The sequence below is a fragment of the Oncorhynchus masou genome, chromosome 32 (genome assembly GCF_036934945.1).
Source record: "Oncorhynchus masou masou isolate Uvic2021 chromosome 32, UVic_Omas_1.1, whole genome shotgun sequence".
Taxonomy (NCBI): domain Eukaryota; kingdom Metazoa; phylum Chordata; class Actinopteri; order Salmoniformes; family Salmonidae; genus Oncorhynchus; species Oncorhynchus masou.
Genome location: NC_088243.1, coordinates 67,545,182 through 67,571,182, shown reverse-complemented (window position 1 = coordinate 67,571,182; position 26,001 = coordinate 67,545,182). Strand labels below are relative to the sequence as shown.

Here is a 26,001-nt window from a genome sequence, read left to right as displayed (position 1 = left end):
TTCTTAATTGGATAATTAGCTAAGCACCCACTTTGAGCCAATCATTGATGTATCCAGTACAAACTCTTCCTGGTAGGAAGCATGAGACAGTAATAATAATTTGACTGACTGCATTACAAGTCTCTTGCGTGACTGTCAAGTTCATCAACATCAACATGTTAGCTGCATCTCCTCAATACCTTGGTACATTGTAGAATGGTATTGGGAGCCCATTTCATTTACATTGAACCCTTATTTCCCTAAGGGACTGAGAACACATTATTTACAGCAACGTAAATCTGCTCTTTCTTAAATGTCCCTCCAAATTCCATTGTAGCCTTGACAGTATCGCTTTCAAAGGACTATCGAGGAAGTCAGTAGAGGCGTAGGTTTAGTAACTAGACCCAATGTGCTGATGGGATTCATTATATCTAACGACAACACCCATTCACACACACAGACAGACAGACAGATGCAGGGAAGCACACAAACATGCACACAGACTCTAAAAACACACACACACACACACCAATCCACATACACCAATGAGCCACCACACCAGTGTACGCACTGCACATCGGTTGCCATGGGAATGAGTGTGGATCTATCTGACCTAATTAGGCAGAGCAATGTGATGAGGAAATATGCACAAAGGGCGAGCCAGAGAGAGCTCATCAACAAGGTACTAGCATTATAGCATTAGCATTCTCAATAAAACATTCCATTATACTTGTTTTATGTAGCTCACCCGAGCACAACATTCCACTACAACTAGCACTGTAGGATTAGCACATGCTAATTGGACCTTCTGAGACCATGGATATTCTCTTGAGCCCTATTCAATGCAGTCAATGCTATTACACACTCCACTGTAACCAGCCCTGTTTGAGAAAGCGAGAGCGAGAGAGAAAGTGCCAGACAGCACAGGTACCAACAGACCAGCACAACAACACCCCCTAAACCAGAGAGCTGAAAAGGGAGAGAGACGTGTCTGTACTCTGGACTGTGGTGACAAAACTCCAACAGGAGGGAGAGGAAAAACAGCCCAGCAGGAGGAAGGGGGGAGAGTGCTGAAGGAGGAGGTGAGAAAGCTGAGATGGGACAATAAACAACTCGTGAGTGAGCTGGCCATCCCCCCCAAAGAAGCCAACAGAACATCCCTCTTCAGACCCCGACCACAGCCAGGACAGACAAGACAGGACCCACTAACCCATTAGACCCCCCCCCCTCCTAGCAACCCCTGTCAGCCGCCCCCTTGATAGCCCTCTTGACATCCCCCCCCCCCACACCCACCGAGGACACAAAAAATCCAGATATTCTGCTCCTAATAGACTCAGATGGTTAGGCACCATGATGTAGCCAGAGGTCAGCTAGTTTCCGTCCTCCTCTGGGTATTTTGCACGCCCAATTTTTCAGTTTTTGATTTGTTAAAAAAGTCTGAAATATCCAATAAATGTCGTTCCACTTCATGATTGTGTCCCACTTGTTGTTGATTCTTCACAAAAAAATACAGTTTTATATCTTTATGTTTGAAGCCTGAAATGTGGCAAAAGGTCGCAAAGTTCAAGGGGGCCGAATACTTTCGCAAGGCACTGTACAAACACCCAGTTCAAACAGTGAAGGATGCTATGTTAACTAGAATGTTTTGGCTATGGCTATCCAACACTGGAACTCTTCTAAGTCAAAGTAAGCTTTTGGTTTTATAAATATTTTGCCACTGGGGCTCGCCGATGTAACTGCTAAATTGCTTGCTGTTGACTGTACACTACACTGCATGATTGTAGCAGGTTTACTAACGCTTTAGTTCTAGTATCTATGTTGACTATGATGTTAATATGGTGACAACGATGTAGGCTGTGTAGAGGTTAGTGGTTATGATATAAAAGTTTGGCTTAGAAAGTTTTTTTTCCTAGTCATAGACAGGAGATGTGTTGTGCACTGAAGTCCCAAGCAAAGGGAAAAGGTGAGAGGAGGAGAGAGTGTAGATGCGAGAAGGAATTAGACAATAATCAAAGGGATCATTCTGTTTGTCTGATTTGGACAGCCTCTATGACCAGGTACACCTCTACAAGATTTGCCAGGACCCTGAGATTCATAGCATTCAACCGCAGACCCAGTACCTCACACAGGAGCAACAGAATGATGAGCACCCCACCCAGACATGTAAGACTCCCTCCCAGAACCAAGTCTCCTTCCCAGACCCCCCAGACCTGCACCCAGAGGACCTACGCCCAGACCACAGCATCACCAGCCACACCCCCAACCAGTCGTCCCCCTCTAACCAACCCTGGCCACATCCTATGTAGCCCCCCCCTAAATTGCTAAATTGTTATTACTTCGCCTCTATGGCCTATTTATTGCCTTACCTCCTTACTTCATTTGCACACACTGTATACAGATTTTCTGTTGTGTTATTGACTGTATGTTTGTTTATCCCATGTGTAACTCTGTGTTGTTGTTTTTGCTTTGCTTTATCTTGGCTGAGATTAATAGCACAGAAATTGAGAAAATAAATGGAGAAAGTTCAGCACTGTTACTACTCTCCCTAGGACTGGCCATTCTGCAAAGATGACTGCAAGAGCACAGCGCAGAATTCTCAATGTTAAGAAGAATCCTAGAGTGTCAGCTAAAGACTTACAGAATCTCTGGAACATGCTAACATTTCTGTTGACAAGTCTATGATAAGTAAAATACCTAACAAGAATGATGTTCATTGGAGGACAACAAGGAAGAAGCCCCTGCTGTCCAAAAAAAACATTACTGCATGTCTGAAGTTTGCAAAAGTGCACCTGGATGTTCCACAGCGCTACTGGCAAAATATTCTGTGGACAGATGAAACTAGAGATGAGTTGTTTGGAAGGAACACACAACACTATGTGTGAAGATAAAAAGGCACAGCACATCAACATCAAAATCTCATCCCAACTGTAAAGTATGGTGGAGAGAGCATCATGGTTTGGGGCTGCTTTGCGGCTTTAGGGCCTGAACAGCTTGCTATCATCGATGGAAAAATGAATTCCCAAGTTTCTCAAGACATTTTGCAGGAGAATGTTAGGCTTTCTTTCCGCCATTTGAAGATCAACAACAGAATGGCTACAACAGAAGAAAACATGCCTTCTGGAGTGGCCCTGTCCTGACCTCTAACCCGATCGAGATGCTGTGGCATGACCTCAAGAAAGCAGTACACACCAGACATCCCAAGAATATTGCTGAACTGAAACAGTTTTGTAAAGAGGAATGGTCCAAAATTCCTCCTGACCGTTGTGCAGGTCTGATCCGCAACTACAGAAAACGTTTGTTATTGTTGCCAAAGGAGGGACTTATTAAATCCAAGGATTCACATACTTTTCCCACCCTGCACTGTGAATGTTTACACGGTGTGTTCAATAAAGACATGAAAACATATAATTGTTTGTGTGTTATTAGTTTAAGCAGACTGTGTTTGTCTATTGTTGTGACCTAGATGAAGATCAGATCAAATTTTATGACCAATTTATGCAGAAATCCAGGTATTTCCAAAGGGTTCACATACTTCTTCTTGCCACGGTATAATGCATCTTTTGGCAGTAGTACTGTAGACTACTGTACTTTATCACTGACCTCAACCCAGAGTCTCCCAGGGCATTTACAGTCAGCCAACCACTTTCAGACCACAGTAAAATCACAATCTATGTGAACAGAGCAAAACTCAACCATGAAGCATCAAAGCCAAAAAAACTGCATGCTGTTAAGAAATGCTATAAATGGAAGGGGGTAGTGTAGACGCATACCAAAAAACAATTGGCCAACAACAAATCCCTCCTAGACATTTCCCTGGACAAAAATGTTTCCCTGCAATAGTGAGGGTGTAAACGTAGCGGTTGGAAGCATGAACAGTATATTTGAACTATTAGCTAACATATGTAATAGAAGCAGAAAACAGAAAACCTAAGAAAATAAACAACATTGAGAAATGGTTTGATAAAGAATTCTAAAACCTTAGAAAGAAATTGAGAAACCTACCCAACCAAAAACACAGACCCAGAAAACCTTAGCTTACACCTTCACTATGTGGAAACACTAAAACAGAACAGAAATGCACCAAGAAAAAAGAAGGAACAGCAAATCAGAAAAAAAGCTCAATGTGATTGAATAATCCATAGAATCAAATCACTTTGTAGAACATTGGAACACATTAACAAACAACAATTCATGAAGAGTTACCTATCCAAAATGAAGGATGTATGGATAAACCCTTTCTCCAACCTTTTAGGCCATATAACAATGAACCAAGAACAAAAACATGATAATTTACTGAACAGAGTCAGTTATTAAAAACTTCCAGAACCCATTGGATTCTCCAGTTACATTGGATGAGCTACAGGACAATATACAAACCCTCCAACCCAAAAAGGCCTATGAGGTTAAAATATACAGACCACAAATTCAAACGGGCTATTTTTAAACTCTTAAATTTCATCATCAGCTCTGGGATCTTCCCCAATATTTGGAACCAAGGTCTGGTCATCCCAATCCAGAAGAGTGGAGACAACTTTGACACCAATAATTACCGTGGAATCTGTTTCAACATAAATATCTGAAAAATCCTCTACAGTATCATCAACAGCAGACTTCAACATTTCCTCAGTGAAAACGTGAGCAAATGTCAAATTGGCTTTTTACCAAAATACCGTGACAGATCACGTATACACCCTTTCACCCTTATTGACAAACAAATAAACCTTAACAAAACAAAGTCTTCTCGTGCTTTGCAGATTTCAAAAAGTATTTTGACTCAATTTTGCATGAGGGTCTGCTATACAAATGGGTGGAAATCAGTGTGGGAGAAAAAACAGATGACATTATAAAATCAATGTACACAAACAATAAGTGTGCAGTTAAAATTGGCAGTAAACACACAGATTTCTTTCCTCATGGCCGTGGGGTGAGACAACTTGAGCCCCACCCTCTTCAATATTTATATCAATGAATTGGCGAGGGCACTAGAACAATAGACAGGGATGCACCCGGCCTCACCTTACCGGACACGGAAATCAAATGTCTACTGTTTGCTGATGATCTGGTGCTATTATTCCCATTCAAGGGGGGCCTACAACAGCGTCTTGATAATCTGCACAGATTCTGTCAGACTCAGGCCCTGACATTGAATCACAGTAAGACAAAAATAATTGTGTTCCAAAAAAGGTCCAGTTTCCAGGACAGCACATCTGGCTAGACATTGTATCCCTTTAGCACACAAAATATTTTATCTACCTCAGCCTAAACATCAAAACCTCAGGTAAATTCCACAGGGCTGTGAACGATCTAAGAGACAAGCCAAGAAGGGCCTTCTATGCCATTAAAGGAACATAAAACTCAACATCCCAATTAGGGTCTGGCAAAAAAATGCTTCAGTGAGTTATAGAACCCATTGCCTCTATGGGTGTGAGGTCTTGGGTCCACTCATCAACCAAAGATTCACAAAATGGGACAAACACCCAATTGAGACCACATGCAGAATTCTGCAAAAATATACTTTGTGTTCCTGGTACAACCCCAAACAATGCATGCAGAGCAAAAATTTAGACTATACCCACTAGTTATCAAAATCCAGAAAAGAGCTGTTAAATTCTATAACCACTTGTAAGGAAGCGATGCCCACACATTCCACCACAACGCCCTCAAATACAGAGAGATTAACCTAGAGAAGAGTCCCTTCAGCCAACTGGTTCTGGGAGCCCCATGACAGCAACACAATTAGACTCAACCAAGTTATGATAAATCAAAAAGATACTGGTAAGAATCAACCAAAAAAACAGAGCAAATTGGAATGCTATCTGGCGCTAAACAAAGAGTATACAAAATTAAGAATTAAGAGTATGACTAGTCTCAGTGAGCATAGCCTTACTATTGAGAGAGGTTTCAAGAGAAGACACGATATGTGCTCACTGAGCTGCACTTCCAAACCTCCTTGCCAAATGTATGACCACATTAGAGACACATACTTCCTACAGATCACAGACCCACAAAGAATTTGAAAACAAACCCAACATTGATAAACTCCCATATCTGTTAGGTGAAACAATGTGCAATGTGCAATCACAGCAGAACAATTTGTGGCCCGTTGCCATGAGAATAGTGCAACCAGTGGAGCACAAACAAGATTGTAAATACCACCATATCTTCCCCCACTATTCATAGTACAACTATATGCACATTGCTAAAACACTATACACAGCTGATAATATAAGATAAAATGTCTATCTTTTTGAAACCTTATTGAGTGCAATGTTTACTGTACATTTTTTATTGTTGATATTGTTGTTAAATTTGTTTCTTCTCAGATTTGTTTAATGTTTATTTCACTTGCTTTGGCAATGTAAACATATGTTTCCCATGCCAATAAAGCCCCTTTGAATTTAATTGAGTGCGAGAGAGAGTGTAGAAAAGAGAGAGAAAGCGTGAGAGAGATTGAGAGAGGCAGACAATTAGAGAGTACAAGAAAGAGACAGGCAGACAGAGAGACATACAGAGAGAGAAATAGACAGAGAGATTGACAGAGTGAGATAGAGAGAAATAGAGAGAGACAGAGAGAGAGACAACATGTGGTATGTGGTTGTCCCGAGAGGAATGCAATAATTGTAAGTTGCTCTCGATAAGAGTGTCTGCTAAATGTCTAAAATTTAAGAGAGAGAGAGAGAGACACAGAGCGAGAGAGAGAGTAGAGCCTGTATTAGCCAGTAGCACTACCACACTGTGTTGAGGTTAGAAGCTGGTCCATAAAGACAGTGGTAAAAATCACACATTCAGATTTTCTCTCTTTTAGGTCAGCCTTTCATTCCACTGTGACTCTGGAAACCCGCCCTTAGCTTCTATCATCAGGTATCATCACCTACTGTACTCCAACTGAAAGTGCTACTTCATACTGCTATCCAAAATCACTCTCATTTTGACATCATGGAAATGAAGACTGATAGCATCATATAATAAAAGGTAATAGGATCCTATCGTGCCTTTCAACTACTCTTATACAAGCCCAATGATATGTATTATGCATATTACTCTTGCCTCCGGTACAAAAATTAGACTATGGAACTCTTTGTTGAAAGCCTTGTAACTAGTGCTGTACTGCATCTTAACCGCATGTAAATACCGTTTACCTAATGTTTTTATTTTGCGTGACTGTTTACCCACCGTTTGCAGAGAAATGCACTGAAAGTACAGGAAGCGTTACTTTACTCACCGCGGAAAGCGATCAGCGTTTACCCACCTATTTGTTTTACAACTACACCACTGCGTGTAGCCTTGCTATCAGGACAGTCACATGGACTGTGATTTCATTTGGGGAAGGCTAGGCCTGTGTCCTTTTCACAGTAGTGTCAAGCCAAGTGGTGTCATCACAAAGGGTAAATACTGTCTGACATTGCATTATCCCCCGGGATAACAACTCAATGCATCATCCTTAGCCTAATACACGACACAGCAAATAAAAAATACTGAAAAGCATCAACAAGGTTGAAAGCTTCCATGCACATAGACAAAAATAACTGGGGCTATAACAATCACTTCACCTGAATATTTCTGGAGTGCGTAGACTTTTAGACAGTTTCAAAAGCAAGGTCATTCTCTAGCAAAATATATATTTTTTTCTGTTGGTTGAGTTCTATACAACAGAAACTTGAAAACCCAGCTACTCTTCAGGACATGTGGGGACCACCGCCCGAAGGTCCAAAACCCTCACTGTCAGGGAACTGCCCTCCTACTTTGCTGCGAGCCATGAAACAAGCTCTCACACAGGAGGTGCAATGGTCCTAGTTGATAATATCTGACAAGTGGTTTGTCATGCAGCACAATGCCCTTTACAGCGTGTTCTCCTGGTACCTTTCTCAGTGTGCGGTACTGCTATGAACTCTCTCTGTGTCTCATTTATGTGGATGTAACGTGTCACATCAAATGTATGGCAAACAGTCTAGAAGCATAACCTTTGCAGTGCATAGACAGTTCTAGTCTTCTCTCATTTGTTTGAGTGCTTTCTAGTTAGCTTTAGATGTGTTGACACGAGGGCGGTCACTCCATGAATACCTGTGCAGGTGTAGTTTGAATGTAATATAATTTAATCACAGTTGGGTTTCATATACAGTACTTGTCTTCTCTTCAACCTTCAGGAATTTTACAGTGTTTGTAAAAAATATGTCCTCTTTATTTATTATTTATACAGTAACCTCTATGTCAAGATTGAATAATGGCAAAAAGCAGTGTTCTTTATTCTGTAACCCATAAGGTTCCACAGTTCCTTGAGATATGTATAGGCTGTGGGTTCCACCCCAGTCACTCCCTAGTCACACCCATAGTCACTTCCTGGTTTGAGTGTGTCAGGAAGGGGGAAGCCATCTTGACGGAAGTGTTTGTAACTAGGAAATTGTTTATAGTTTAAAAGCCTCGTTTTCTAATTCCACACAAGTGAGAACATTCTGAATGACTTGTTTAAGCCCCCAGAGTTGATGTCCGCTCCCCCGCAAAAATCAAATTAGCATAAGAAAAATAATCTCCCCCAAAATCTGTCTGTTAAAGCTAGAGATATGTTTTTTTTGCATTCTCAATCTCAATCCAGCGCATCCGCTAATGTCTCACTTCTGCATCTGCGGTGAATAGTGATGGAGCTAGACATCCTGAAAATCAGTCTTCTCATGAAATTGGCTGTAGCATACAAATGGTTTGGCCTCTATGAAAAGATGAGACCCTCACGAACACGATGGTGTTCTCCGTTTGATCTACGACCCCCACATGCATCTTGGGACTCGTCTGAAGTCGGTACAGCCGATCTGTCAACTTCTGTCTGTAGCGTCCTAACAGTTTGGGCTACACACTAATATAACCCCTCTGTGGTAAGGTGAACGGTACCGAGTCAATGTGCAGGGGTACGAGTTAGTCGAGGTAATTGAGGTAATATGTACATGCAGGTAGGGGTAAAGTGACTATGCATAGATAATAAACAGAGAGTAGAAGCACTGTACTGTATGTGAAGAGTGTGAAGGAATGTGTGTGTGTGAGTGAGTGAGTGAGTGAGTGAGTGAGTGAGTGAGTGAGTGAGTGAGTGAGTGAGTGAGTGAGTGAGTGAGTGGGTGGGTGGGTGGGTGGGTGGGTGACCAAAACAATGTCCAGACTCTTGTTCCAACCCAATGCTACCAAACTCGACTCAACAAATCAAGGGTTTGACTTAGGTTTGATTTATTGATGAGTCAAACCTGTTGTCCTTAGTGTCTTTACACATGAAATCAATCGTCTTTTTGACCGCACCCTTTTTGATTTGAACAAAACTTTTTATATTTGTTTGCTCATAGTGGAAGTAGTCAGCCAGTGACTTTTATCATTTTCATTTAAATGGGGTAGATTCTGTCCTGTTAAACTAGTATCTCTTACCTCTATCACTGTCGTAGAGATAGGCAAACTTGTCCCACTTGTAGTACTCAATGAGGCTGAGTAGGGGTCCTTTGATGTCAGGCCTCATCTGAATGATGAATTGATGAGTTCCATCCAGTGGGAAGCTGGGGGTGATAAATGACACATGCAGAGTCCCACAGAACGACGTTATCGTGTTGACCGACTTCTTGTCGTAGAATCCAAAGATGGCGTAAACTCCTCTCGAGAACTGGGAACAGACTGAAACGAGAGAAGTCGCAAAACAGTCATGAGGAGAAGTGTACTTAAGTATTGGATAACAGTGTTACATGAAGATAAGATGCGATTTATTGTCTGTTTTCACATACATTTTTATTTGCGCCATCATTAAAACAAGGTCATTACAGGACATAAACTAGAAGATACCGAAGATTCTAAAAATGAGCTATACTGTGAGACAATTGGCTTCAAACAAGTTCTGTAACAAATGTAAGTGTGAATGTTTATGAACTTTCTACTGTCTAAAGGAGTCTCTGCCACTGGAGTGGCTTATTTGAGGTGATTCCTGTATTTCTGCTGTCCATATGCAATGCCTGGGGAGCTCTTCCTTACAACAGCACAATATTTCAAAGCTACTGGTAAAAATGTTATGGGCTTTTATTCTAGAATTCAATACAGTGGGAATGTATGTAAGAAAAAGTGCAACCATTGTGAAAGACAGTTCATCAAATCTTCATGTTGGATATCTATGGACATTGATATGACCCGCTCTATATTTTAATAAAGTTTTACCAGGCAGGTCAGTTAAGAACAAATTCTTATTTTCAATGACAGCCTACTCTGGCCAAACCCGGATGACGCTGGGCCAATTGTGCGCCGCCCTATGGGACTCCCAATCACGGCTGGATGTGATACAGCCTGGATTCGAACCAGGAACTATAGTGACGCCTCTTGCAATGAGATACAGTGCCTTAGACCGCTGTCATTCGGGAGCCATAAATACTGTAAGTCCTATACTCTGAGCAGTTGTGGTTTCTGCTTGAGTTACGTTCATAGGTAGGCCATTTGAGGTTCAAAACTTCTCCTGAGAGATAGTTGAAAGATTCAGTACAATACAGGGCTATACTATGGCACCGTCATCTATATGTACCTTATGGCTCCGCTGTGGCCAAGACTATTGTCCCGTATGGCTCTGCTGTGGCCAAGACTATTGTCCGTATGGCTCTGCTGTGGCCTATACTATTGTCCCTTATGGCTCTGCTGTGGCCTATACTATTTATTGTCCCGTATGGCTCTACTGTGGCCTATACTATTGTCCCTCTGCTGTGGCCTATACTATTGTCCCTTATGGCTCAACTGTGGCCTATACTATTGTCCCGTATGGCTCTACTGTGGCCTATACTATTGTCCCGTATGGCTCTGCTGTGGCCTAGACTATTGTCCCGTATGGCTCTGCTGTGGCCTATACTATTGTCCCGTATGGCTCTGCTGTGGCCTATACTATTGTCCCTTATGGCTCTGCTGTGGCCTATACTATTGTCCCGTATGGCTCTACTGTGGCCTATACTATTGTCCCGTATGGCTCTGCTGTGGCCTATACTATTGTCCCGTATGGCTCTACTGTGGCCTATACTATTGTCCCGTATGGCTCTGCTGTGGCCTTTACTATTGTCCCGTATGGCTCTGCTGTGGCCTATACTATTGTCCCGTATGGCTCTACTGTGGCCTATACTATTGTCCCGTATGGCTCTGCTGTGGCCTATACTATTGTCCCGTATGGCTCCGCTGTGGCCAAGACTATTGTCCCGTATGGCTCTGCTGTGGCCTATACTATTGTCCCGTATGGCTCTGCTGTGGCCTTTACTATTGTCCCGTATGGCTCTGCTGTGGCCTATACTATTGTCCCGTATGGCTCTGCTGTGGCCTTTACTATTGTCCCGTATGGCTCTGCTGTGGCCTATACTATTGTCCCGTATGGCTCTGCTGTGGCCTATACTATTGTCCCGTATGGCTCTGCTGTGGCCTTTACTATTGTCCCGTTTGGCTCTGCTGTGGCCTTTACTATTGTCCCGTATGGCTCTGCTGTGGCCTTTACTATTGTCCAGTATGGCTCTGCTGTGGCCTTTACTATTGTCCCGTATGGCTCTGCTGTGGCCTTTACTATTGTCCAGTATGGCTCTGCTGTGGCCTTTACTATTGTCCCGTTTGGCTCTGCTGTGGCCTTTACTATTGTCCCGTATGGCTCTGCTGTGGCCTTTACTATTGTCCAGTATGGCTCTGCTGTGGCCTATACTATTGTCCCGCATGGCTCTGCTGTGGCCTATACTATTTATTGTTCCTTGGAGAGCTTGTGCTGGGAAGGAAGACCATGCTAATTTAAGGACGGGCTTTTATTCATATGCAATTAAAGTTGGTTTACTCTCTTACTGTATGTGGCGTGTTTCTGTTGGTTTCACTGTGGTTTCTGTCTCCTTTTTCCTGATGTTTTCTCCATACTGTAGATATAATACACTATAGATCGACTATAGATTGGTTCCGTACAATCACCTCTGTTTGAGATTGGTATAATCCATCTATCATTAGATTAGATCATTCTTTATTGTCTGTTTCTCACAGATATTTGCTTTACTTACCAGAAAATGCACTGCGATAGAAATAACATCAAACCTGCAAATTAAAAAAAAAATACAAAAAAAAGCTGAAGGACATCAACCCCCCCTTCCCCATAACTTCTCTCCTCCCTCATATACATTACCCTTTATCATCCGTCCCTGAGCAGTGCACATAATATTATTGCACATGCCTATAATCTCAGCATCCATGATTCCTGTACCCTGCACAGCCCTTTTATTTTGCAATTAGTTACATTACACAGTTCACTATTGCACGTTCCCAAATGAGTGAGTCCATCCCTATGCCCCATCACATGAATTACAAACAGAAGTCCTGTAATATACATGATGCATAGCGACTGTAGCTGTGCATAGGTACTGTAAATATGAATATTAAATGGCTCAGTGGTTCAGCTGTATTCATACAACATTTGGTCAACGGTCAGCATATTGGGGTGTCGCTTGCAAATGTCTATTGTTCAAGTGTAGGTTAATCAGCCTTATTGACTTGGACATGTATGTCTGTCCATTGTAATTAATCCAATTAATCATTGGCCTCTAGCACGGTGAAACTGTGTTGACTTGCTGACACTGGGGGATTGGAGTCTACCCATTAGATATTAGCTGCCTCGGCTAAAATGGGCATCTTGCTGCTTTACATCTTTATAGGCTGTGATGGCCATCTTTGATGTTAACATGCTTGTTACGATAACTAGGAGTGGTGGGTGGAATCAGGCGCAGAGAGCAGGGTTCAGTCGTTTTTCAAATTTATTCACCAGCGCAACAAAAACGGTCACGCCAACACACAGGGCGTATATAAGTTGCCAGTCCAAACAACAGGACAGAAATAGTCCGGCGAATAACGACAAGAACAAAATAACACCATCCAACACAGAGTAACAAGAAACAAGCCCACACAAATACCCAGCGGGCCAAGTGCCCTTAAATACCCTACAAACAAACCCTAATACAAAACAGGTGTACCCAATTAACCAATAACCAAAAACAAACGGAAAGGGAATCGATGGCAGCTAATAGGCCGGCTACGACGACCGCCGAGCCCCGCCCGAACAGAAAGAGGCACCATCCTCGGCGAGGTTTGTGACAATGCTGGACAGGCTTGAATATCATCAGGTTTGGACTTAGGTTTGATCAGTTGTTGGGCCTAGTTGAATGCATACTCTATTGGCAGAAACAATTTCTGTCTAACAAGTGGGGGGAAAGTGAATATGATCATCCACATAAGCTACTTCGAAAATATGGACACCCAAGCTACTTGGAATATATGGAGCAACTTCCAAAGCAAAACAGAGTGACACCACCAAGTATCTTACCACAACATTCTCCTACTTCCTTCAACACTGAAGTATTTCACAAGTCCCTTACGCCACTCTTAATGCCAAGCAGACATTTCAGTTGAATGCCTCCAATTATCAGCCCCACATTCATATCCTGCCAAAATCATTATTGATATGTCAAGTTTGTCTGTCAGTTAAAAGGTTGTCAGGGGTCATCGGGGATAGCATTGTTTAAGGCGGTCCAATCACTCCATCAATTTTGTGACGCTAACCCTAATCCTTTTAGTTGATGACACGGCACGCCATCCATTGATGTGGCATCTGATCAAATCAAATTTGTATCACACGCTAACTGCTGTAATTCTGCCCTAAGTGGCTGTGCTGTACTGTAAGATCGAACAATGATATGTCTCCAACCAAATTTCCCACACAAAATCAAAATATCCAATGATGTCCCATCCCAAGACAAAAACAACCCACAAAAACTGTTACTGGAAGAAAAGGAGAGGAATCAGAAAAGGCATTAAATGCCTGTCACATACTGTATAACCGGTTTCCAAGGAAAGTGCACTGTACTTTGCATTGGGAAATATCCCCTCTAGACTAGAGTGTCTGGGTGAAACTCTTTGGTCCTAATTGGGAAATTTGAGGTCAGACTGACAGAAAATGATATTATTATTTCAGTGCCGTGTCCATTCGCTATGCTTTCCAACCAAGTTTCTACTTCTTATCTCTGTTGTTTTGGAGGGAACCATACAGTGGAGACTTACTTAGGTGTAATCTGAGTAATGTTTGGAGAAGATAACTGTAACACAGATTTGGGGGATTTGTAAATTGTAATCCCAACAATGTCGTGCAGTTTCCATTGTGGAGTGTGATGTCAGTTTGTGTGTGTGTGTTTGAGTTGACAAATAAATATACAACAGCATTCCAGCAACTAAATCCTCATCACTAGTTCTAATTGTAATAACATAAGAACAAAATAATGACAGGTGGAATCAATATCAGACTCAAACAACTAGAGATGAAGTGTCGACCAAAATGAGTAACTACTGCAGACGACTAACGACCAGCATTATGGTCTATCATCAGATAGATGGAGACCAGGACAGGACACTTGAGAGTGTTGAGACAACTTCTGCCACCATGGTAAACTGTGCCCAGAGCAAGTGGCCACAGACAGTGGAACGTGAACTTTCCCTGTGAGAGTGAGTGCTACGTAGTTATTTGGGTGAAAATGGAGTCATTACCATAACTACAGAGTGAAAGTTATGTGTTCAGCCCTAATTGACTGCATCTCTCCGTGGGAAGACTTTCCAGTTCCCCTGCACTAACCTGCACCCCAAGCATGTCTTCTCATTTCAGTTTGTTAGGCTTCCATAGTAATTATGAGTAATGGAGTTTGGAGGTCAACACAACCAGGGTTGGGGTCAATTCCATTTCAATTCCAGTCAATTCAGGAAGTACTGTCACACCTTGACCTTAGAGAGCTTTTTATGTCTCCTATTTGGTTTGGTCAGGGTGTGATTTGGGTGGGCATTCTATGTTCTATTTTCTATGTTTTTCTATTTCTTTGTTTTGGCCGGGTATGGTTCTCAATCAAGGACAGCTGTCTATCGTTGTCTCTGATTGGGAATAATACTTAGGCAGCCTGTTTCCCTTTTGTGTTTGTGGGAAGTTAACTTTGTTTGTGGCACTTAGCCCTGTAAGCTTCACGGTTGTTTCTTTCATTTGTTGTTTTGTTGGCAACATTTTAAAATAAAAGTAAATGTAAGCTCACCACGCTGCACTTTGGTCTTCCTTCAACGAAAGCCGTGACAGAACTTCCCACCAACAAGGGACCAAGCAGCGTTGTGAAAGGGACTCCTGGACATGGGAGGAGATCCTGGACTGTAAGGGACCCTGGAGGCAGGCTTGTTTAGTATCGCCGTCCATGGGAGTAGATAAAGACAATGAAGGAAGAGTGGCGGTGATATGAGGAGGCATGTCAGCGAAGCAGGCACGAGAGGCAGCCCCAAAACATTTTTGGGGGGTGGCACACAGGGAGATTGGCGGAGTCAGGTTATAGACCTGAGAGAGTGACTAGTCAGGCACCAGGTTATGCGGCTCTGCGTCGTGTGTCTCCAGTGCTCTCATATCCAGAGCTCTCATATCCCGGTGTGCTCTCTGCACGCTCCCCGCAGTTTCTGTGCTAGAGTTGGCATTCAGCCAAGAGGGATTGTGCCGGATCAGTGCTCCTGGTCTCCAGTGCGTCTCTTCGGCCCAGGTTATCCTAGGCCAGCTCTACGCACGGTATCCCCAGTTTGCCAGGAGAACCCAGTGAGGCTTGTTCCAGCTCCCCGCACATGCCGGGCTAAAGTGGGCATGCAGCCAAAAGGAGAGGTGCAAGTGCTAAGCACCAGAGCTGCAGTGCTCCCCCACAGCCCAGTTCGACCTGTGCCTGCGCTCTGGAGGTGCCGGGCTAGAGTGGGCATTCAGCCTGGAAGAGTGGTGCCAAGGCTACGCACCAGATCTCCAGTTCTCCCCCACAGCCCGGTTCATCCTGTGCCTCCTCCAAGGACCAGGCCTCCAGTAGGTCTCCCCAGCCTGGTTCATCCCGTGTCTCCTTCACGGACCAGGCCTCCAGTAGGTCTCCCAGCCTGATGAGTCCGGTTCCTGCTCCACGGGCCATTCCAGGGCCTCCAGCAAGGGTGCCCAGTCCAGGGCCCACAACGAGGGTGCCCAGTCCGGGGCCCGCAGCGAGGCTGCCCAGTCCGGGGCCGGCAGCGAGGGTACCCAGTCCGGGGCCCACAGCGAGGGTGCCCAGTCCGGGGCCCGCAGCAAGGGTCCCCAGTCCGGGGCCCGCAACGAGGATCTCCAGTCCGGGGCCCGCAGCGAGGGTGCCCAGTCTGAGGCCCGCAACGAGGGTGTCCGGTCCGGGGCCCGCAGCGAGGATGCCCAGTCCGGGGCCCGCAGCGAGGGTGCTCAGTCCGGGGCCCGCAACGAGGATCTTCAGTCCGGGATCAGCGACAGGGGTCCCCTCACCAGAGGCAGTACCAAAGTGGGTTGAGCCAGAGGTGGAGCGGGGTCTACGTCGCACCAGAACCGCCACCGCGGATAGATGCCCACCCAAACCCTCCCCTATAGTTTCAAGTTTTGCGGCCGGAGTCTGCACCTTTGGGAGGGAGTACTGTCACGCCCTGACCTTATAGAGCTTTTTATGTCTCCTATTTTGTTTTGGTCAGGGTGTGATTTGGGTGGGCATTCTATGTTCTATTTTCTATGTTTTTGTATTTCTTTGTTTTGGCCGGGTATGTTTCTCAATCAGGGCAGCCTTTTTCCCTTTTGTGTTTGGGGGAAGTTAAATTTGTTTGTGGCACTTAGCCCTGTAAGCTTCACGGTTGTTCCTTTCATTTGTTGTTTTGTTGGCGACATTTTAAAATTAAAGTCTATGTACGCTTACCACGCTGCACTTTGGTCTTCCTTCAACGACGGCCGTGACAAGTACACTGAAACTGCAATTCTCTTTAATGTTTTTCAATGAGGAAAATGTGGAATTAGAATTGGGTTTAATTTCTAAAAGGACTAGAATTTAAATGGAATTGACCCCAACCCTGGTCGCCACAGATATTCGCTTCATCAAGACCGAAAATGCTCTGTAGGTCAATATGATGGAACCAGTATGGTGGAACCAGCTTCCCCCTGAAACTAGGGCAGCAGAGTTTCTGCCCATCTTCTGAAAACATACCTCTTCAAATATTATCTTAAATAATCCCACAACATCTATATGCACTCAACTAATAAACCACCTTGACTGGCCTGGACTGTGCTGGACTAGAACAAAACCATTCATGTCCAGTCTTCAGGATCCAGTATTTCAAAACACAGCAACACAAATCACTGTGAATCTTTGAAAACAAACAACTGTCGTCCTTAACGTAGGAGTCACTGCTAGCTAGCTAGCCAACAGCTAGCCAACGTCTTCCGAATTGAACTTCAACAACCCGGTCAACATTCCGCCTCGCTCCACAGGTAGTATCACATTTTCATTTCACTTCATTACAGTACAACGGTTTGATTTGTTTGATCGTAGCTAGCTAGCTACATAGCCGTCTTTGTATCTAAGACAATTGTGTAGTCTGGAGCGATTTTCTAGGTTAGCTAGCCAGCTATTGTCGTTCTTTTAACGTAACGTTACGTAATCAACACTGCTAGCTAGCCAGCTAGCCCCCGAATAGCAGCACTGTAGAAACTATTACACTCGACGGAACGACTTGATTAGTGTAGTGTCAACAACGTAGCCACTGCCAGCTAGCCTACTCCAGCAGTACTGTATCATTTCAATCATTTTAGTCAATAAGATTCTTGCTACGTAAGCTTAACATTCTGAACATTCGATAAGTGTAGTCCACTTGTCATTCCAATCTCCTTTGCATTAGCGTAGCCTCTTCTGTAGCCTGTCAACTATGTGTCTATCTATCCCTGTTCTCTCCTCTCTGCACAGACCATACAAACGCTCCACACCGCGTGGCCGCGGCCACCCTAATCTGGTGGTCCCAGCGCGCACGACCCACGTGGAGTTCCAGGTCTCCGGTAGCCTCTGGAACTGCCGATCTGCGGCCAACAAGGCAGAGTTCATCTCAGCCTATGCCCCCTCCAGTCCCTCGACTTCTTGGCACTGACGGAAACATGGATCACCACAGACAACACTGCTACTCCTACTGCTCTCTCTTCGTCCGCCCACGTGTTCTCGCACACCCCGAGAGCTTCTGGTCAGCGGGGTGGTGGCACCGGGATCCTCATCTCTCCCAAGTGGTCATTCTCTCTTTCTCCCCTTACCCATCTGTCTATCGCCTCCTTTGAATTCCATGCTGTCACAGTTACCAGCCCTTTCAAGCTTAACATCCTTATCATTTATCGCCCTCCAGGTTCCCTCGGAGAGTTCATCAATGAGCTTGATGCCTTGATAAGCTCCTTTCCTGAGGACGGCTCACCTCTCACAGTCCTGGGCGACTTTAACCTCCCCACGTCTACCTTTGACTCATTCCTCTCTGCCTCCTTCTTTCCACTCCTCTCCTCTTTTGACCTCACCCTCTCACCTTCCCCCTACTCACAAGGCAGGCAATACGCTCGACCTCATCTTTACTAGATGCTGTTCTTCCACTAACCTCATTGCAACTCCCCTCCAAGTCTCCGACCACTACCTTGTATCCTTTTCCCTCTCGCTCTCATCCAACACTTCCCACACTGCCCCTACTCGGATGGTATCGCGCCGTCCCAACCTTCGCTCTCTCTCCCCCGCTACTCTCTCCTCTTCCATCCTATCATCTCTTCCCTCTGCTCATACCTTCTCCAACCTATCTCCTGATTCTGCCTCCTCAACCCTCCTCTCTTCCCTTTCTGCATCCTTTGACTCTCTATGTCCCCTATCCTCCAGGCCGGCTCGGTCCTCCCCTCCCGCTCCGTGGCTCGACGACTCATTGCGAGCTCACAGAACAGTGCTCCGGGCAGCCGAGCGGAAATGGAGGAAAACTCGCCTCCCTGCGGACCTGGCATCCTTTCACTCCCTCCTCTCTACATTTTCCTCCTCTGTCTCTGCTGCTAAAGCCACTTTCTTCCACTCTAAATTCCAAGCATCTGCCTCTAACCCTAGGAAGCTCTTTGCCACCTTCTCCTCCCTCCGGAATCCTCCTCCCCCTCCCCCCTCCTCCCTCTCTGCAGATGACTTCGTCAACCATTTTGAAAAGAAGGTCGACGACATCCGATCCTCGTTTGCTAAGTCAAACGACACCGCTGGTTCTGCTCACACTGCCCTACCCTGTGCTCTGACCTCTTTCTCCCCTCTCTCTCCAGATGAAATCTCGCTTCTTGTGACGGCCGGCCGCCCAACAACCTGCCCGCTTGACCCTATCCCCTCCTCTCTTCTCCAGACCATTTCCGGAGACCTTCTCCCTTACCTCACCTCGCTCAACAACTCATCCCTGCCCGCTGGCTACGTCCCTTCCGTCTTCAAGAGAGCGAGAGTTGCACCCCTTCTGAAAAAACCTACACTCGATCCCTCCGATGTCAACAACTACAGACCAGTATCCCTTCTTTCTTTTCTCTCCAAAACTCTTGAACGTGCCGTCCTTGGCCAGCTCTCCCGCTATCTCTCTCAGAATGACCTTCTTGATCCAAATCAGTCAGGTTTCAAGACTAGTCATTCAACTGAGACTGCTCTTCTCTGTATCACGGAGGCGCTCCGCACTGCTAAAGCTAACTCTCTCTCCTCTGCTCTCATCCTTCTAGACCTATCGGCTGCCTTCGACACTGTGAACCATCAGATCCTCCTCTCCACCCTCTCCGAGTTGGGCATCTCCGGTGCGGCCCACGCTTGGATTGCGTCCTACCTGACAGGTCGCTCCTACCAGGTGGCGTGGCGAGAATCTGTCTCCTCGCCATGCGCTCTCACCACTGGTGTCCCCCAGGGCTCTGTTCTAGGCCCTCTCCTATTCTCGCTATACACCAAGTCACTTGGCTCTGTCATAACCTCACATGGTCTCTCCTATCATTGCTATGCAGACGACACACAATTAATCTTCTCCTTTCCCCCTTCTGATGACCAGGTGGCGAATCGCATCTCTGCATGTCTGGCAGACATATCAGTGTGGATGACGGATCACCACCTCAAGCTGAACCTCGGCAAGACGGAGCTGCTCTTCCTCCCGGGGAAGGACTGCCCGTTCCATGATCTCGCCATCACGGTTGACAACTCCATTGTTTCCTCCTCCCAGAGCGCTAAGAACCTTGGCGTGATCCTGGACAACACCCTGTCGTTCTCAACTAACACCAAGGCGGTGGCCCGTTCCTGTAGGTTCATGCTCTACAACATCCGCAGAGTACGCCCCTGCCTCACACAGGAAGCGGCGCATGTCCTAATCCAGGCACTTGTCATCTCCCGTCTGGATTACTGCAACTCGCTGTTGGCTGGGCTCCCTGCCTGTGCCATTAAACCCCTACAACTCATCCAGAACGCCGCAGCCCGTCTGGTGTTCAACCTTCCCAAGTTCTCTCACGTCACCCCGCTCCTCCGCTCTCTCCACTGGCTTCCAGTTGAAGCTCGCATCCGCTACAAGACCATGGTGCTTGCCTACGGAGCTGTGAGGGGAACGGCACCGCAGTACCTCCAGGCTCTGATCAGGCCCTACACCCAAACAAGGGCACTGCGTTCATCCACCTCTGGCCTGCTCGCCTCCCTACCACTGAGGAAGTACAGTTCCCGCTCAGCCCAGTCAAAACTGTTCGCTGCTCTGGCCCCCCAATGGTGGAACAAACTCCCTCACGACGCCAGGACAGCGGAGTCAATCACCACCTTCCGGAGACACCTGAAACCCCACCTCTTCAAGGAATACCTAGGATAGGATAAAGCAATCCTTCTCACCCCCCCTTAAATGATTTAGATGCACTATTGTAAAGTGGCTGTTCCACTGATGTCAGAAGGTGAATTCACCAATTTGTAAGTCGCTCTGGATAAGAGCGTCTGCTAAATGACTTAAATGTAATGTAATGTAAATGTATATTATATTTTAGATACATTTTCATTTGAGCGTTCTTTTTAGTCCATGAGTAGGCTGAATCTGTGCCCAGGACACCAAACAGCACAGTAAGTTTTTGAGATATACACTACAGTTCAAAAGTTTGAGGTCACTTAGAAATGTCCTTGTTTTGGAAAGAAAATCACATTTTTTGTCCATTAACATAACATCAAATTTTGCAGACTCCATCAGGCTTTCTTCCAGAATGGTCCTGTATTTGGCTCCATCCATCTTCCCATCAATTTTAACCATCTTCCCTGTCCCTGCTGAAGAAAAGCAGGCCCAAACCATGATGCTGCCACTACCATATTTGACAGTGGGTATGGTGTGTTCACGGTGATGAGCTGTGTTGCTTTTACGCCAAACATAACATTGCCAAAAAGTTCAATTTTGGTTTCATCTGACCAGAGCACCTTCTTCCACATGTTTGGTGTGTCTCCCAGGTGGCTTGTGGCAAACTTTAAACAACACTTTTTATGGATATCTTTAAGAAATGGCTTTCTTCTTGCCACTCTTCCATAAAGGCCAGATTTGTGCAATATATGACTGATTGTTGTCCTATGGACAGAGTCTCCCACCTCAGCTGTAGATCTCTGCAGTTCATCCAGAGTGATCATGGGCCTCTTGGCTGCATCTCTGATCAGTCTTCTCCTTGTATGAGCTGAAAGTTTAGAGGGATGGCCAGGTCTTGGTAGATTTGCAGTGGTCTGATACTCCTTCCATTTCAATATTATCGCTTGCACAGTGCTCCTTGGGATGTTTAAAGCTTGGGAAATCTTTTTGTATCCAAATCCGGCTTTAAACTTCTTCACACCTGCCTGGTGTGTTCCTTGTTCTTCATGATGCTCTCTGCGCTTTTAACGGACCTCTGAGACTATCACAGTGCAGGTGCGTTTATACGGAGACTTGATTACACACAGGTGGATTGTATTTACCATCATTAGTCATTTAGGTCAACATTGAATCATTCAGAGATCCTCACTGAACTTCTGGAGAGAGTTTGCTGCACTGAAAGTAAAGGGGCTGAATAATTTTGCACGCCCAATTTTTCAGTTTTTGATTTGTTAAAAAAGTTTGAAATATCCAATAAATGTCGTTCCACTTCATGATTGTGTCCCACTTGTTGTTGATTCTTCACAAAAAAATACAGTTTTATATCTTTATGTTTGAAGCCTGAAATGTGGCAAAAGGTCGCAAATTTCAAGGGGGCCGAATACTTTCGCAAGGCACTGTAAGTTGCAAGGACTCACTCTACGTGCAATAATAGTGTTTAACATGATTTTTGAATGGCCATCTCATCTCTGGAACCCAAAAATACAATTATCTGTAAGGTCCCTCAAATTCAGAAGCGCACATATTGGTAGATATGTAAAAAAATTACAAAAATTGAATATCCCTTTGAGCATGGTGAAATTATTAATTACACATTGGAAGCTGTATCAATACACCTAGTCACTATTAAGATACAGGCATCCTACCTAATTCAGTTGCTGGAGAGGAAGGAATCCACTCAGGGATTTCACCACGAGGCCAACGGTGACTTTAAAACCGTTACAGAGTTTAATGGCTGTGATAGGAGAAAACTGAGGATGGATCAACAACATTGTAGCTACTCCACAATATTAACCTAAATGACAGAGTGAAAAGAAGGAAGCTTGTACAGAATAGAAATATTCCAAAACATGCATCCTGTTTGCAACAGGTCACTTAAGTAAAACTGCAACAAAAATTGGCAGAGCAATTCACTTTTTGTCCTGAATACAAAGTGATATATGTTTGGGACAAATCCAATGCAAGATATTACTGAGTCCCACTATCCATATTTTCAAGCATAGGGGTGGCTGCATCATGTTATGGGTATGGTTGTAATCGTTAAGGACTGGGGAGTTTTTCAGGATAAAAATAAATGGAATGGAGCTAAGCACAGGCAAAATCCTAGTGGAAAACCTGGTTCAGTCTGCTTTCCATCAGACATTGGGAGATGAATTCACCTTTCAGCAGGACAATAACCAAAAACACAAGGCCAAATGTACACTGGAGTTGCTTACCAAGAAGACAGTGAATGTTTCTGAGTGGTTGAGTTACAGTTTTGACTAAATCTGCTTGGAAATATATGGCAAGACATGAAACTGATTGTCTAGAAAATATCAACAACCAATTTGACAGAGCTTGAAGAATTTTGAAAAGAAAATTGGGCAAATATAGTACAATCCAGGAGTGCAAAGCTTTTAGAGACTTATCCAGAAAGACTCACAGCTGAAATCACTGCCTAAGGTGATTCTAACATGTATTGAATCAGGGGTCTGAATACTTATGTAAATTAGATATTTCTGTATTTCATTTTCAATGAATTTGCTAAAATTTCTAACAACATGTTTTCCTTTTGTAATGTTGGGGTATTGTGTTTAGATGGGTGAGCTTTAAAAAAATGTAATCCATTTATAATTCAGGCTTTAACAAAACAAAATTTGCAATAGTCAAAGGGTACAGTATGATTACTTCCTCAAGGCCTTGTGGAGATCTCTGAGTGTATTTAACTGGCCTCGCTTCCTGTTCCGTGACAGGCTGTTTTAGAGTGTCGCTGGCCTCGCTTCCTGTTCCGTGACAGGCTGTTTTTGAGTGTTGCTTGCCTCGTTTCCGGCTCCATGATAAGCTGTTTTAGAGTGTTACTGTCCACGTTTCCTGCTCCATGACCGGCTGTTTCATAGTTTTGCTGGCCTTGTTTCGTGCTCCATGACAAGCTATTTTAGAGTGTTTCTGGGCTCGTTTCCTGCTCCATGACAGAATATTTCAGAGTAGTACTAGCCTCGTTTCCTGCTACATGACAGAATGTTTTAGAATGTTTCTGGCCTCATTTCCTGTTACATGACAGAATGTTTCAGAGTGTAACTGGCCTCTTTTCCTGCTCCATGACATGCTGTTTTAGAGTGTTTCTTGCCTCGTTTCTTGCTCCACGGCATGCTGTTTTAGAGTGTTTCTGGCCTCGTCTCCTGCTACATGTCAGGCTGTTTTAGAGTGTTTCTGGCCTCGTTGCCTGCTCCATGACATGCTGTTTAAGAGTGTTTCTGGCCTCGTTTCCTGCTCCATGACATGCTCTTTTAGAGTGTTTCTGGTCTCGTTTCCTGCTCCATGACATGTTGTTTTAGAGTGTTACTGGCCTCGTTTCCTGCTCCATGAAATGCTCTTTTAGAGTGTTTCTGGGCTCATTTCCTGCTCCACGACATGCTGTTTTAGAGTGTTTCTGGCCTCGTTTCCTGCTCCATGACATGCTGTTTTAGACTGTTTCTGGTCTCGTTTCCTGCTCCATGATAAGCTGTTTCAGAGTGTTGCTGGTCTCGCTTTTTGCTCCATGACACTATTTTATAATGTTACTGGCCTCGTTTCCTGCTCCATGATAGGCTGTTCTTGAGTGTTGCTGGCCTTGTTTCCTGATCCATGAGAGGTTGTTTTTGAGTGTTGCCTGCCTCGTTTCCGGCTCCATGATAAGCTATTTTAGAGTGTTATTGTCCACGTTTCCTGCTCCATGACGTGCTGTTTCAGAGTGTTACTGGCCTCGTTTCCTGCTCCATGACATGCTGTTTTAGAGTGTTTCTGGCCTCGTTTCCTGCTCCATGACATGCTGTTTTAGACTGTTTCTGGCCTCGTTTCCTGCTCCATGATAAGCTGTTTCAGAGTGTTACTGTACTCGTTTCTTGCTCCATAACAGGCTGTTTTAGAGTGTTGCTGGTCTCGCTTTTTGCTCCATGACACTCTATTTTAGAATGTTACTGGCCTCGTTTCCTGCTCCATGATAGGCTGTTTGAGAGTATTGCTGGCCTTGTTTCTTGCTCCATGACAGACAATTTTAGATTTTTGCTTTCCTCGTTTCCTGCTCCATGACAAGCTGTTCTTGAGTGTTGCTGGCCTTGTTTCCTGCTCCATGACAAGATGCTTTAGAGTGTGGCTGGCCTCATTTCCTGCTCCATGAAAGGCTATTTTTGAGTATTGCTGTTTTCGTTTCCTGCTCCAAAATAAGATGCTTTAGAGTGTCGCTGGCCTCATTTCCTGCTCCATGAGAGGTTGTTTTTGAGTGTTGCTTGCCTCGTTTCCGGCTCCATGATAAGCTGTTTTAGAGTGTTACTGTCCACGTTTCCTGCTCCATGACCGGCTGTTTCATAGTTTTGCTGGCCTTGTTTCGTGCTCCATGACAAGCTATTTTAGAGTGTTTCTGGGCTCGTTTCCTGCTCCATGACAGAATATTTCAGAGTAGTACTAGCCTCGTTTCCTGCTACATGACAGAATGTTTTAGAATGTTTCTGGCCTCATTTCCTGTTACATGACAGAATGTTTCAGAGTGTAACTGGCCTCTTTTACTGCTCCAAGACATGCTGTTTTAGAGTGTTTCTTGCCTCGTTTCTTGCTCCACGGCATGCTGTTTTAGAGTGTTTCTGGCCTCGTTTTCTGCTCCATGACATGCTGTTTTAGAATGTTTCTTTCCTTGTTTCCTGCTCCATGACAAGCTGTTCTTGAGTGTTGCTGGCCTTGTTTCCTGCTCCATGACAAGATGCTTTAGAGTGTTGCTGGCCTCATTTCCTGCTCCATGAGATGTTATTTTTGAGTATTGCTGTCAGCGTTTCCTGCTCCAAAATAAGATGCTTTAGAGTGTCGCTGGCCTCATTTCCTGCTCCATGAGAGGTTGTTTTTGAGTGTTGCTGTCCACGTTTCCTGCTCCATGCCAGGCTGTTTTATAGTTTTGCTATCCTTGTTTCGTGCTCCACCACAAGCTATTTCAGAGTGTTGCTGTCCCTGTTTCCTGTACCACGACAAGCTATTTTAGAATGTTGCTGGTTTTGTTTTCTGCTGTTTTAGAGTGTTGCTGGGTTCGTTTCCTGCTCCATGATAAGTTGTTTTAAAGTGTTACTGTCCACGTTTCCTGCTCAGTTAAATGTTGTTCTATTGTGTTGCTGGCCTCATTTCCATGCTGTTTAGGAGTGTTACTGGCCTCGTTTCCTGCTACATGACACGCTGTTTTAGAGTGTTGCTGTCCTCGTTTTATGCTCCATGACAAGCTGTTCTAGAGTATTAGTGGCCTTGTTTCCTGCTCCATGAGAAGCTGTTTCAATGTGTTACTGGACTCGTTCCCTGCTCCATGACAGGCTGTTTCAATGTGTTACTGGCATCGTTTCCTGCTCCATGACAGTC

At 44.7% G+C, this 26,001-nt stretch overlaps 1 protein-coding gene across 8 annotated transcripts in view; it reads right to left on the bottom strand.

The window, feature by feature from the left end:
* The window catches only part of LOC135526501 (glutamate receptor 2), a 64,206-nt gene that overhangs the window by 18,713 nt on the left and 19,492 nt on the right, over nt 1-26,001 (bottom strand). For all 8 annotated transcript variants that reach the window (XM_064954924.1, XM_064954921.1, XM_064954922.1 and 5 more), the window contains exon 3: nt 9,379-9,618. In XM_064954924.1, coding sequence (XP_064810996.1) covers nt 9,379-9,618 — 240 coding nt within the window. The remainder of the gene's footprint in view (nt 1-9,378; nt 9,619-26,001) is intronic.